Raw genomic sequence first — 14888 nt, 5'->3', positions numbered from 1 at the left:
GCTCTGTCCCTCATTGCTTTCCTTGCCTGTTCTGTCGTCTGAATGTAGAAACTCTCAAGTAATTGGCCGGAATAGCCTCTTAGAAGGGCTCTCAATGCTGTTGATACACATACACTATCACACTGCATGTTGATGCGTACCCCATCATCTGTGAATATATATACTCCCACACATCACTCACATTGCACATGCACCCTTGCACTGCATATAAGCACTCAAAGCACAAGTACGCCCTTACACTGCTCATATCTGTTTAGCCTAGACCCTTGCGCTGCACATGCAAACTCACATAAATGAACCACATGCTGCACATACACACCCACTCTCGTATTATGAAAGTAGTATATACAAACCAGAACTATTGGCTTTGCCAATGCTTGTGAAATGGCGTCGCTATGATGAATTTAAAGATGCTTATCAAATAAAGTGGAAATGTGATTGTTGGGCTAAGGCTATATAGGGGGCCTGCACTCGACTCCTAAGTCTCTGCTAGTCATAAAGGCATTAGAGGAATTTGTACTTTCCACTAGGCACCTTGAAGTAGGTCCCCCTGTTCCTTTTGGCACGATTGTGGAGGTTGACCACACTTTGCCCCCATGTTCTTAGCTTTTCCTGGAGATTTCAGCTCCAATTGAGCTTGTTAAACAATACAATTGGTTTGATTTACGTGATTAATGGGTTGACTGTCTTTCCCATACAACTGTTTGACACTTTTGATCTAGATAAAATATGCGTTTTTACTGGCAAACTCTCTCAGATCTATCTGGGAAATATGGGACAGAATGAAGCTTCTTTGCCAAATGGGTTGCACCTCATACCCAAGCACTTGCAATATCAAGTAGGACCGGCTGTTTTGCTGGCAATTGGATGGTAGAAAATCTGTGATTAAGCAGGATGTACCCATGTCGAAGTTGCCTGTGTCAGTCTGTTTTTCCCCTATTCTCATCTGTGTAATTCACTGGGAAGCCCAGTGACTACTTTTTAAAATCCTTGGCCCATTTAAGGAACCAAGATTGCAATGGCGGCTGGCCTGCTGTACAAAGTCTATGAACCAAGGGGTTGATCTCATACATGCCTTCAACTTCCGTCCCAGGCAATGCACCAGTAAGCCTCCCCACGGCTAACTCCCATTTAATGTGTTGCCAGCTGCATTCTGGTGGAGCTGTTTGATTTCGCCAACTTAGGCCTTGTATAGTTTGTGCGAGTGGAGTTGAGAATTTGTTAAGCACCCAGAAAATTCATTAGGTTACTTATGTGGTTCTATGACCATTTTCAGATATTTCAGTACTTGATGCATCCCTTCCCAGTTAAAAATGTAACCGAATCGAGAGTTGCACTGTTAAATGTTATGAAGCAGAAATGAGAACCAAAATGCTCAGATTTTTTTTCTTTTTTGTTTGTTTTACAGGCTAAAATTCGCACTTTGGAATCATATAGGGGCCAAAGAGTGAAAGTGTATGGGTGGGTGCACAGATTGCGAAGACAAGGTGGGTTCTTCCTCTGTTGCCTTATTTAACAGTATGTTAACATGTCATGAATATATCGGGGGGGGGGGAACATTGTTGCACTCCAAATGTTAAGGGTATCAAGTCAATATAATCAGGATACTTAGGGTGCAGAGAACGGTGTAACCACCCTAGCACCAGGTGGAATATAGTCTCAAAGAAAGCAAAGAGTCTTATTAAGGACCCTTGCGTCCCCTGCACAACCAAAATACTAAGAACAGTCAAGATTCTTCTAAATTCAAAACAAGAATTGCTTTAAGACTACACATTTGTCATCAAAAACGGTGATTCGAAGGCACTTGTGTTTAGGATACTTTCAAAAAGAATTCAATCAAAAAAACATTTAATGATGTGGTCAAATAAACAATACAGAGCTCAACGTGTTTTGGGTAATCTCCTTCCCCAGGAGCTTGAATTAAATCATCAGTCCAACAGCTTCAATCTTCCACTACTATAAGGTAAATACAGTGCATTAGCCATATCTGTGTTAAAATTCCAAACTTCATATATGTCATAGAAAAGTGCGGAATCTAACTTCCATATTAGGAGTCCCTATTCACCTGGATTCCAGTGGCGGACAGTATACACACACCAGTCTGAAATTCTCTTCCGAAGGACTAATCCTCTTCATCAACTTCACATCACAACTAGTGTTGTCTGTGAAAACATGAACATTACAATCGGTGGAAATTCCCAAGTGTAAATGGGTAACAGGAGTTCACGAAATAACATTTGCACCAAAGTAGGTAGTTGATAAGGACTCTTTCCTTTCTTTGCTAACATGTCATGAATACACACCTATGTCAAATGATAGTTATATGAGGAGCACACATGAACATAAATCGCATTTGTGTAAAGCTTTGGAGATTCAATTACACTTAGTTGATAAGAATACCTAGAGTTGCTTGGATACCAAAAAGGAAGATGGAACAGGGTTTAGAGTTGCTTGGATACCAAAAAGGAAGATGGAACAGGGTTTATAAAAATGTTCAACATTTTAATGTACTGAATGAACATTAATCTGAAGCGTTGTAAATGGAACAGGTAGACTGGTATTAACATTGTTTTAAGTGGAAGTGTGCTAAATCATATGTGGTGTTGTGTCAAAAAAAATGGTAAGAAAGAAAATATCAGAAAATTACACTACGTTGAGGTCTTGCAGCAGAATAGATCAGTAATATGTTGGCACCCTCCATTTTCAAGAGCCTGTATGAGATTTATTTCTCTGAATTCCTTTGGTTTGAATTCCATTAACTTTTAGAACTTTCTTTCTTCATGATGGCAATCGTCCGTAACAAAATGACCACTAGCTCTAAGTGCTCTAGGACTGACAAAGAAGGAATTACTCCAGTCACATTGTAAAGGCTTTCTTTTCAACTACAAGCTCAAATTGAGGCCCTCATAAGTTGAATCCCCCTTCACTGACCACAGCTTCTGCTGTTTTATAAGTAAACAGCTGGCATGCGTAGGGGCAAGATAATCCTTCAACACAAATCTATGGAGACTGAATACCCAGAATGCTAGCCCATTTTGGTGATAGCGAGGGTGTTCAAAGAGTGGATTACTTCTCTTCATTCTCTAGTATTTTTGTCTTTCATAGATACCCATACTTCGAATATTTCAAAGCTATCCGGGTGGAAATCCTCGCCATCAGAAGCTTCCATAGATGTAGTGACAGCGGTTTAATATAAAGCTTAGCCATCTCATTTGCACCTTTCTGCATTGACCATTGGAAGGTAGAGTATTTGGCTTCACCTCAGGAGGCTTTCTTAAGAATCAGAGTAGTTTTTTTTTTAGGTATAAAGAATACATACCCTTGCTGCCGTATAAAGGAGGAAGGTAGGACTCCTGTTAATCTGCGAACTGTACCAACACTGTAGAGACAGATTTGCAGGTAAGTATCTACCTAATTATTCTTCAGGTTGATCTCTTTTATAGTCAGTGGAGAAGTGGCAGCAGTAGAGAACTAGAGTAGGTGATAAGTGCCAATAGGATGAAGAAAGAGGGGATAACATCACAGGGGAAGAATTGGCAGGAGGCGTTGATGACAACGAACGACGAGGTGATGAAAGCGGAAGTAACTTAAGAATTGCCAATGTCCGGACACAGGAGTAAAGGTCCAGTGGAGGTGGTAGGAATCTGGCTGTAGAAGGTGGTGGTGGAACCCACAAAGAAGGAGGTGATCACATAAGAGGTTGGAAGCTACCTTCTCTACTGTGATATCAGGAGAGAATGATACAGAGGAGGTTGAGGAAAGAACACCATGAGGTGGAGGTACTAGTGAAAGTGGCCAAGAGGAGGTAAGAAGCATAACACCTAAGAGGGAGGCCAGAGAAAACAAAGCCCAGAGGAGGATGAGGAGGAGTGGGGTGGGGGGTGGCTAGCAGTAGCTGCAACAGGCTGAGAGACTAGAGCAGACCAAGAGGTAATATTGTGAGAGGTGGAAGCCGGGATAAGATGAGCAGGTGGCGAGAGAAGGTCTGAGGTGAAGAGAGAACCCCAAATCTCAGATGGTCAGAGCAGGAAGGTTCCACTGGACACATTGCTCCAGAGTGGACCCCCTCCCCACTGAAGAAACGTAGTGTGGTCAGTGGGACAGTATACACAGCCTTCAGACCCATGAGATGAAGTCCAGTCCCAGGGTGGGGGCCATAGCTCGAGGAGAGGCTATCTAGGCTGATGGAAGGACACTTTGAGGAAAGGCCAGGCCTGAATCAAGGGTGCACATGTCACATTAGGTGTTGGGATTGGGTCTGGCTGTGTTAGTTGCATACTCTGCTTCTGTAAGGAGTCCCATGAGGTGACGGACCAGAACAGGGTGCACACCAATGAAAACCCCCCTTCAGACAACCTGCTATAAGAGGTGCTCGGCAGCAGGTAAGTCACACGTAACTCTGGTGGGCACATGGTACTCTGCACAGGCAGCAGGCCCATGATGATGATGAGAAGCAGCTGCAGGAATGTGACGCAGATGTTCCATAGACCGGCCACTCAGGTTCCAGCAGACCCCAGTGGCATTCACCTTCGGTTCACTGTGGGAAGACTAGGAGGTTTCAAGAGAGCACCAGGGTCTTCATGCATGAATGTTCTAGCACAAGGGTGTAAGGCATTATAGAGCTTGAAACCATATTCCCCGGCACTGAGAGGTTCAGTTGCTTAAATATGAGCATCAGGAGTACAGCACGGCAAACAGCACTAGGATCCTCAGATGTTCCATGTCTCCAGTTTCTTTTAAGTTACGTTTGAGCAAAGTAATTAGTTGGATGGTGTGGGGCTCTCCCTAGTTACCCACACAAAGGCAGGAGGATAGCCCTGCCACCAATCCACTGTTGTGCAGCTTTAACGATTTAGCAGCCATCCAACTCCATTCCCTCTGGCACACATGTGTTTTGTACTTAGAGGACACTGTCGGTAAAAGCCCAATACCAATCACATATCAGTTTTGTGGGCTCTGCAAAAAGCTTATGTCTGCATAACATCCATTTTGGCCATTCCTTGTTTAGGCAGATTTTGCATCACCCTCTGAGGTCTGTACATCCACTAACCTTAAATTGAGGTCCACTAACCTTTAATTGTGGCATACAACCCAAAAGCAGAGACAAACCTAGGAATCGAGGGAGAGCAGTCAAGCATAACTCAAGGGAAGGGAAGTAGGCTTTCACAAATGTACAATTAGTCCACAAACCTATAGAATATGCACTACACTGGCATACTGAAAACTATAACCTAAGAAGACATAACAGACCGTAAAAATACCTAGTGTGTATATAAATAGCATTAAAAAGAAAATACCATCCCACCCCCCTATACTATATTGTAGTCCACGGTCTAGTGATGGTCACTTTGCACATAAAGACAAGGAGTGGGATGAGAAGGGAACCAAACAAAGGGACACAAAGTATTAATAGTGAAACAGGATCCCAAAGCCAACACCATCAAAGCCACATTATTTCTAGACACCTGGACGTAGTATTTCGAAAATACAAATGTTCACCTCAAAGCCAATATTGGGCATGTTGGGTGGGGGAGAAAAGTTTATAAAGCACAACCATAGATCAAAAGACAAGATACAAGCGAGAACCAGGTAATTACACTTTAGGTAAACATACAGTATCACATGTACGTTATGTTGAAAGCAGGCATTCACATTTGCAGAAGTGGAAGACCAGGCTTTAAAAACACTATAAAATCACAGGTGCGAGCTAAAATTCCAGTTTTTGGCTTAAAATACACTAGAACCAAACTGGGTGCAGGAATAATGTCCCTAGACCGGGGAGTGCATCCATGTGACTTTAGAAGAGTTTCAGCTGAGTAAATGTTCCCCATAGGAATCAACAGAACAAAGTCAGAAGGCAATTAACGTGTATGGTGAAAAGGCAGGTAAGTCCGTTTTAATCCCCAGATGCAGATTTGGTGGCCGGGGGATGCCCAGGGAGACCTTTAGGAAGAGTTCAGACATGGGATTTGAGGACAAGCAGCCCAAGAATAATGAGTACTGCAGATTTAGCCAAATGGGAAAACAACGGAAAAATGGGGCTGAGATCCACCTGCAAGCCTCTAGCATGGGGACCCCTAAGAGGTAGGTATTGTGAATAGCTCAACAACCCAGAGCACAGAAGTACACCGTGTCTGTTCCTGAAACCTCAATTCCAGGTAGGCAAAACAAGCTGGTTGAGTACAAAGCTTATTTTCCTGGTGCGATTTACAGGATCAGAACAGCCATTAACTTGAACAGTGGACCAACGATGACACAGGCAGCAAAAAAGTGCCCTTCGTAGGAGTGGGACCCGAAGTCTGAAGCAAAAGTGGCGATGAGGAATACTCTGAAAAGGTCATAGAACACTGCAAATCAGATTCCGGTGGCTCGAAGAACCAGAGGGTGACCAGCTCCAAAAGAAGGTCCCACAGTGAAGACTACAGTGTGGGCATTCCAGGACTGTACTTGAGGGCAGTTGAGCTGGGGTGTTTGGTGCTCAACACCCTTGCAGGCGACCAGTATAAAGTGGGGATGAGCGCAGAAGTAAAGTAGAAAACTAGTGGTTAAACGGTTGCTGCACAGAAGGACGATGGAGAGAGGCAGATGACCAGCAACCAAAAATACCAACCAGAGATCAGCCCAGGACAGTGTTAGGCCAGTCTGGTCAGATGTGGTCCTTTAAAATGTAGCAATGGTGTAAATCCTCCAAAGGGTAAGTAATCTGCCTTCCAGGAACATTTGGTCAGAACGGAGCATAGGAACAGGCTCTCCCCCCTAATCCTTTCCACATGTGCTCTTTCTCACACACTCTCTCACACTAGGGGGTGGGGTAAAATTAAAGGATTAGGTGGCCAAGTGTTGACCAGTGAATCTGCCACAGAACCCCCTAAATCTTGTTATATGGCCTTGCCTGGGGCAGCAACTGGTCTACACAAACTGAAACCACAATGAGCCCATTTGTGCATAATGAAAACTTTAGGCCTGCCTTGTGGCTTCTCCGAACAAAGGCAGTCCCTCAAACAAAATGGCAGAGTGTTGGGACTAAAAAATACATTGGTACCTCGATGGCTACGAAAAAGGCACATTGGGCTAACAATGTGGTAAATCTGCTTGCACCCATGGTGAAGCCAAATTACAGCGCATATCGGCCTGGGACCGTTATGGGTAACCCAGGACTAAAAGCTCTTATATAAGAGTAAAAAAGAGCTGCAGGGAGAGGGACTTCATTAGAAATTCCTCTAACCACTAAACATAGGCCAGTGATCTAAAAATGAGAAAGGCACAAAATTAAAGAGGACCTGGAAATATGATTACAGAGTTCTTGGCACTCATGGTCCAAAGAAACAACAAACAACCACAAATCAAACATTATTTTTGAAATCTATTGGTGGAGCACGAAAATGGGATTCAACCTACCATAACCTAATGCTGGACTTGAGCTCAATGTGGATGCTCTACATGCTTTCACAATATCTAGCTTTGGCCCAAAACCAGCCCTGCTTTTCCCCACATATTGCTAATGGAGGGATCTTAAAGACTGTAAATACAGACATCTCCACTAATCAAGTTCTATTTCGGTTTACTCTATGGAGGTTAAAAACTCTTCAATGTATGCACTGTTCTATAATACTTGGGTTTCTTTCTGATGCAGGCTTTTTAAAAAAGTTTACATTTTGTATATGCTCTTTTTAATTTGGCAGACCGGTCTCATCTATTTTATGTTTTCAGGAAAGACATTGATGTTCCTGGTGTTGCGAGATGGTACAGGATTTCTACAGTGCGTGCTGAATAATGAGTTGGTTAGTATTCTATATGTATATATGCGTACATGCTTATGCTGACAAAGTAAGAAACCTATGTGTAAGGGTTTTTTAAATGTTATTATTTTGGTTTCTATGAGTTGTGTGTCAAATGTTGTTTACTCAATTTGTATTACTTTGCGAACGTGCAGACACTGTTCAATCTAAAATACAAATGAATACTGTTAGAACAACCAAAGAGTTTGACAGTGTACACTTGCCATGGTGTTCTTTAAATCAATCTCGAAGACCCTATTTTTCTTCAACATCCTTGAGCAAATATATTTTTTACTACCTTTGTCGACAGCACCTGTGCAGCGAGAGAGTGAAGTTAAGCAGTTGCATCGATAAGCGAGTAACTAAATGTTGTGACAAGTACGGAGTCATGTGCGAGAGCAGTCGTGGTGGTGGTGTGCGTTTTCTCTTGCTTGTGTATCTGTTTAGATTCACTAGTTATGCATAATCTGCTATCCAATGGTTGGTCCAGAGTATTAAAAGTTGCTTATTTCCAAAGTAAAAGATGAGCATCGACAGGGGTGCTCTTGTCATTCTAACCCTACACTTTTGGTGCAGGTATCCACAATGCTCCTTAAGTCAACATCCATTGGTCTGGATGCAGGAGTGCACAGCAGAGAAAAACTGATTATAGCTCGGCATGGTGCAAAACGTATTCCACACAAACTGCCAGTCTAATACTAAGAAGACTTTGAACGAGTCCCAAGGGACGAAAACCAGGCTCAAGGGGGGCCTCCAACCCGATCATTCTCTTTGATAGTAACAGGTTGTATAAATGGAAATTACAATACAATGCAATGTGAGTCATTCTATGTCTCGAACTTTCTGCACCGAGAGTATAGGGATCTGTGAAGATACCTATTTTTTGTTTGTTTGCAGAATTTATTATTTTTTTTAAACCTTTTTATTTGCATTTTCAACACAAAACATAACAAATTAACCATTTAAACAACAACACACACAACACATTTCTACTGGCACTTTCATGTTGGAGTCCTTATTATTTCTGATCTGCTCAATGCAAGGCAGGGCCCCTTTTCCTCTGTCCGTGATGTTCCTACACCATGTTGTGTATTCCACCCGGGTGCGAATGGGCCGGCCTCCTCTCTCGACTCATTTCAATTCGTGATCTCCGATCTTCCTCTGTCGTATCATTAGTTCTCGGCCCGGCCACCTAACTCGTTCATGCTGTGGCTTTCATTGCTTCCGAACAGTTCCTGGACAAGTGCGTTCCATGCTAATATCTTAGCCCCACTATTGCCTTCTCCCCTCTGCGTTACCCTTGTCCACACTGATGTTTCTACTCTTGCCCATTTGTGCAGATCTGCCCACCACCCCTCCATCGAGGGTCCTGTGCTTGTGTTCCACGCCAATGCTATACAACGTTTTGCAAATAGTGTTAAGTCTTTCATTTTTGCCGACTGAGTTCTCTGCTTGTCTCCTCTCGGGAACAGGCCCACCAGATAGGAGGCCGGTGACCATGCCTGCACCTGGATACCTACCTTCAACGCTCTTTCCTTGGTAGTGTCCCAAAAGTTTGTTATTCTCGGGCATGACCAGATCATATGTGCCAGCTCCGCCGCACAGCGCGGGCAGCTACGGGTCTGTCTGCCCCCCATGCTCGACATTTTTTTTTTTGGCGTTAGATATGCTCTGTGTATGAGATGGAGCTGCATCTGTCTGAACCTTGCGTTCCTGCGCTTCTTTTGATACCGGAGGGCCCTATACCATTCCTCATCTGTGAAGGGTTTCTGAAGTTCTTTTTCCCATTTTACTCGTGCTCGTAATTCTCTCCTGTTGTTGGCTCCTAGTAGCTTGACCTTACTGGGGAGTGTTTTGGCTGGCGCCGTGTCTATCCACAGGAGCTCTATCGGGTAATATTGCTGCAGCGACGATCGAAATAGTATTGAGTCTATGGATATGTCCTTGCCCAGTTACTGCACCACGAATTGGAGTTGAGCTGCCAAATAATACTGCTCGAAGTCTGGGAGCCTGATTCCCCCCCCATTCATAGTCTCTTTGTAGTGTGGTTAGTGCTACCCTGTTTCTCCCTCGGCCCCACAGAAACTCCCTTGCCATGGCGTTGTAAGGAATGTTAGTGAAGTAATACAGGAGGCGGGGTAGGACCGTCATCTTCAACAGGGCCGCCCTCCCTATCATCCCCAGAGGTAGTGTCGTCCAAAACTGCATGGCCTTCCCTATTTTGTCCAGGGCCACCTGTGTATTTCCCTTATGTGTCTCTTTAGTGTCGTGGTATATGTCCACTCCTAGATGGCTGAAAGTATGTCATGTGAGGCTTAAATCCGTTAACCGGTCTGGTGTCTCGCTTCTCAGGCCCACCAAGGGGAACAACAAGGATATCTCCTTGTTGATAGTAATTCCTGACAGCCTGCCAAATGCTCCTAGGGCTTCGAGCAGGTCCGGCAAGTAAGTCTGTGGGTTCTGGACATAAAGCAGCATATCGTCTGCATAGATTGATATTTGGTGTACCTTCCGATCTATCACTATTCCTGTGTCCATGTACTCCGCCCTTAGGAAGGCTGCAAATGGTTCCTGGGCCTGGATATACAACATTGGGGACAGCGGGCATCCCTGCTTCGTACCCCGTGCTATGCTCCACTTCTCTGAAAAATGTCTGCCCATCTTCACCCTCGCTTTTGGATCCTTGTATAAAAGCTTAATCCAACGTAGGAACCCGTCACCTTTCCCAAAGTGGGTGAGCACTCCCATAAGCCAGTCCCAGTTCACTGAGTCGAATGCCTTTACGGCATCTAACAATGCCACTGCGCTTTCCCCCCTCTTAGTGTGGGTATAACCCTTTTGAGCCAATTGGCCAGAGCTGCTGTAAGGATCTTGGAATCTTGGTTTATCAAGCAGATTGGTCTATAGGACCCACACTCCAGAGGCGATTTCCCTGGTTTTAGTATTGGTACTATTACGGATTCGGACATGCTTCTCGGAAGCCTCCCTCTCTCGTATGCTTCCTCCAGTGTCTCCAGCAGTCTCGGGCCAGGGTGTCCTTGTATTTCCTGTAGAATTCCCCTGGTAACCCGTCAGGCCCCAGGGATTTACTGGTCGGGAGCTGGGCTATGACCGCCGACAGCTCTTCCACTGTGAGGGGCGTATCTAACACCTGAGCCTGCTCCTCCGTTAGTCGGGGAAGTGCGATTTCCACCAGAGTATCGGCTATATCTCCCGCCTCTGCCTCCTGGAACCGGGAATATAGTTTCTCATAGAATCTCGAGAAAACGGTGTTAATGCCTTCCAGGGTCCTTATCACCTCTCCCCGTTTGTCTTTAATTGCGTTTATCGGTTCTCGCTTGCACTCCTGTTTGGTTAGCCAAGCCAGAAGCCTGCTGGCCTTGTCCCCTTCTGCATGTAGCCTCTGTATATATTTCCTCAGCCTCTCCCAGATTGCCATACACTGCTGCCTCAAGGTAGTGAGATCTCCCGGTTCTATTCCCATCTCGCCTGCTTGTGCTTCCGCTCTTTAAATCTCCCTTTCTATTCCCTGTAATTTAGCCAAAATCTCTCCCCTCAGGCCTCCTGTCTTCCCTATTGCCACTCCCCATACCACAACCTTGAGTTCCTCCCAGACCGTTCCGGTGCTATCCACACTTCCCACGTTGTGCACAAAATAGTCGTCTATTGTGCTCTGGATGTGCTCCTGGAACTCCCCATCCAAAAATGCTTCCGCCCTCCGTCTCCATGTGGGCATGGGGGCTCTCCTGTATGTGTGCCCATGTCACCCGCAGCGGTGCATGGTCAGATAGTGTTTGTGCATGAATGTGTGCCCCGGTAAATTCTCTCAGTGTCTCCTTGCCTGTGAACAGATAATCTATTTGAGTGACTGTCCCGTGCGGGGCGCTATAGTGAGTGTATGCCCTACTGTCCATATGTACCTTTCTCCAGACATCCTCTAGCTCGAGCTGCTCCAATATCTTCCGTAGCACTCTGGCTGGTGGCGCTGGTTTTTCATGCTTGGTGTCTGACCTATCCAGCCGGGGGTCCAGTGTACAGTTGAAGTCATCAGCCCAGATGACTGACACGTCCCTATGGGGCCAGCCGGGGCGTAGTGTCCTGAAAAACTGTTGCATCATGGTTGGGGGCTTACGTATTCACTAGGCACACCTCCCGGTTTTCCAGCATACCCTGTATAATCAGGACTCTGCCCTCCCACGTCTTTCATGTTTTATGAGTTGGAATGGAACCCCCGGGGCAACCCATGTTAACACTCCCCTTGCGTAGTTTGAGTAAGTTTAACTATATACTTGCCCTCCCCACTTCTTGGCTACTTTGGCTTGTTTTTCCGCCATCAGGTGTGTCTCTTGCAGCAATGCTATGTGGACCTTTGCCCTATTTAGCCAGGCGTAGACCCTCCGCCTCTTGACGTATGCGTTTAATCCCCTGACATTCCATGTGACTACATTTAATACTTCCTGTCCCATGTATTCGCTGTATCCGGCGGCCCATTCATTCCCATGGGCTCATGAGCTTTGTTGCAGAATTATATGTTGTCAAATGTTTTATTGCAGTTTTTACCACTTTTATTTTTTCACTGCAAACATTGGACGGAAATACCTGCAACCCCCATCACCAACCCCCTTTCTATATACCTCGTCCAACCCGCAGCCCATCTATATTTTGCGGTAAAAAAGAGTGGTAAAGAAATTTGGTGAAAATGTAATTTGGCAAAAGGGGGGAATACTCTGCATGGGTTGTGAAGATCACATTTAAGCACTGTCCTCAATGTAAATTGTAGTTACTCTGCTGGCGTGATACCCAAGGAGCATGCAATCAGGGCCTCTGAGGGGGGTCACACTAAGGCAATGTGCACAGTCTGTTAAAACTCAATCAAAAGGAACCGCACTGGGCTGCATATAGAATGGAAAAGCAAGTCTGGGAGTCCCTCTACAGACTCAAACACAGCCCATTGACCTGTTCTTGGGTGGATGGCCCCCGGGAGAGTGTCAACCACACATTAGCACACTGCGCTTTTCATAGAGGAGAATTTCCATATGCATGTCAGTCTTTGTCCCACCCAAAGGTAGTCCAGCTCTGAAATGCTAGACAACGCTCCTCTGAACAAGAGTACTACCAGCAACCCAGACAAGTGTTTCGGCTAGTTGGGCCGCATCAGTGAATTTGTTGTCATCTGAGAAGCTGGACAGTGATAGCTGGCCCTTTGAGTTTCGCATTCAAAGTGGGCGTCAGTCTTTTACTATAGGTTCTTTGCCATTTCAAAAAAGAACAAGGCAAGACTTCTAACAGTTCTCAACCTCTCATCCTTCAATCTTTTCTTACCCACCAAAAAGTAACTCCTGTCCTCATACGGACCTCTCTGCAGCTGGGTGACTAGTTGCTAGCTGTGAATCTTCCAGATGTGTTATCTGCACATGCAATTCCAGCCCCCTCACCCCCATCACTGATGTTTCTGCCTGTTCTCCATCATCGAAAACCTGATTGCAAGGTACTTCGGTATCAGGTCAGCACCCCAGTGTGTTCACCAAACTGATGGCTGTGGTAGTTGCCTCCCTTTGGCTGAAGGGCATACAACTTTATCCATAATTGGATGATTGGCTCATTAGGGTGAGCTCTCCTGCTCTAACAGAGTCCAACCTGCATTCGGACCTGATTTTCTTTTTTAAAAATCTAGTTCTCTCTGTCAATGTGTGAAAGGTGGCCCTGTTTCCGACACAACAAATAGAGTGCGGGAAGTGCTGGGGACAGAGCCTTATATCCCTTAAGGTGACATTGGCATGGTGATCTCAGTGCCTTTTGGGGCTTATGGCATCATGCAGTGACCATGGCCAGACTTTGAATGTCCTGCTCTCTGCTACATCTCGCAGCCCATTGGAACCCAGAAGACAAGCTGAATCCAATTCCAAACTGGCTCCACAATGAATGTATTTAGTGGTAAGTCAGTAACCACTTCCTGGTAGAAACTCCTTTCAGAAGCTCTGCATCAGTGAACTATGTCGATAGATTCCTCATTCTGTTATTGAGTGAAGCTGTGGGGAAGGGTTTCACTAATTTACGACCAGAGAAAAAAGTAGGAAATGGCAGAATACACACTTCTTAGAACTGAAGGCAGTGTTCTTAGACCTGCATGTGTTTATGCAAGTAGTTAAGAACTCCAGGGTGCTGATCTTGACATACAACGTGGTCCCCATGTACTATATAAACAAATAAGGGGTCAGTGAAGCTGTGTGATTAGCAGTCTATCTATGGGAATAAGCCCTGTAGAACAATGTGACCTTAAAGGCGGTATCCATAGCAGGGAGGGACAATGAGGAAGCAGACTCGCTTAGCCGGATGGCGCACTACAATCATGGGTGGATGATGCAGAGTGAAGTTCTAGCTACAGTGTTCAGCAGCCTTGGGTCCGGCAGGGGCATATACTTGCATCGGAAACAGCAGCAAGTGCCACCACCATACTTCCTGAAGGAGAATCGGGTATAGGTTGGTGGAGGACGTCCTGTCTATATGCTGGGACCACCCGTTTTCCTATGCACTACCTCTGCTTCTGCTGATTTCGAGAGTATTGCAGATGTTCTGCACCTCCAGAACCTGCGAGATATTGGTAGCACCCAACTGACTGATGAGGCTCTGGTTTTCTTATCTGCTTCTTATGGCACTGGGCCATCTCTCCATCTCCTGCTGGATCTTCAACAATGCGGAGGAGTATTGCACCCATCCTCACATTCACTTTCTTTGCTGGTCTAGAGCCTGAAAGTTTAATCTTTGTTACATGGGCTTTTCGGAAGAAAATCTACAATTTATTGTGGCAGCAAAAAAAGAATTCTATGTAATCACAAATTTAAGGCAAGTGGCAAAATTTCTGCCCTTCAAGCCTTGGTGGCTTATGTGTTCTCCTGCATTTTGAGTTTGGTATGTTCTGAAATCCTACAGGTACTCTCTTGTAGTATTTATTTGGCAGCCTTTCTTTCCATTAGGAAAGAGTGATATCATCCTGGGGCTCTTTCACCTGTTCCTCCCTCATGCATGCCTTCTTTGCATCAGACTTAAATTTAGTACCAACGTCCCGATGCACAAATCATGTGAACCAAGGGCATTGGTGAACCGCAGGCT

At 45.1% G+C, this 14888-nt stretch overlaps 1 protein-coding gene across 1 annotated transcript in view; it reads left to right on the top strand.

The window, feature by feature from the left end:
* LOC138511395 (asparagine--tRNA ligase, cytoplasmic) overlaps positions 1 to 14888 on the top strand; it is a 344053-nt gene that overhangs the window by 181721 nt on the left and 147444 nt on the right. The window contains exons 6-7 of the mRNA XM_069627042.1: positions 1409 to 1487; positions 7711 to 7781. Of these exons, the coding sequence (XP_069483143.1) occupies positions 1409 to 1487; positions 7711 to 7781 (150 nt within the window). The remainder of the gene's footprint in view (positions 1 to 1408; positions 1488 to 7710; positions 7782 to 14888) is intronic.

The sequence above is a fragment of the Ambystoma mexicanum genome, chromosome 6p (assembly GCF_040938575.1).
Source record: "Ambystoma mexicanum isolate Mex_15411 chromosome 6p, UKY_AmexF1_1, whole genome shotgun sequence".
NCBI classification, from domain to species: Eukaryota; Metazoa; Chordata; class Amphibia; order Caudata; family Ambystomatidae; genus Ambystoma; species Ambystoma mexicanum.
This window is presented reverse-complemented; position numbering and strand designations above follow the sequence as displayed.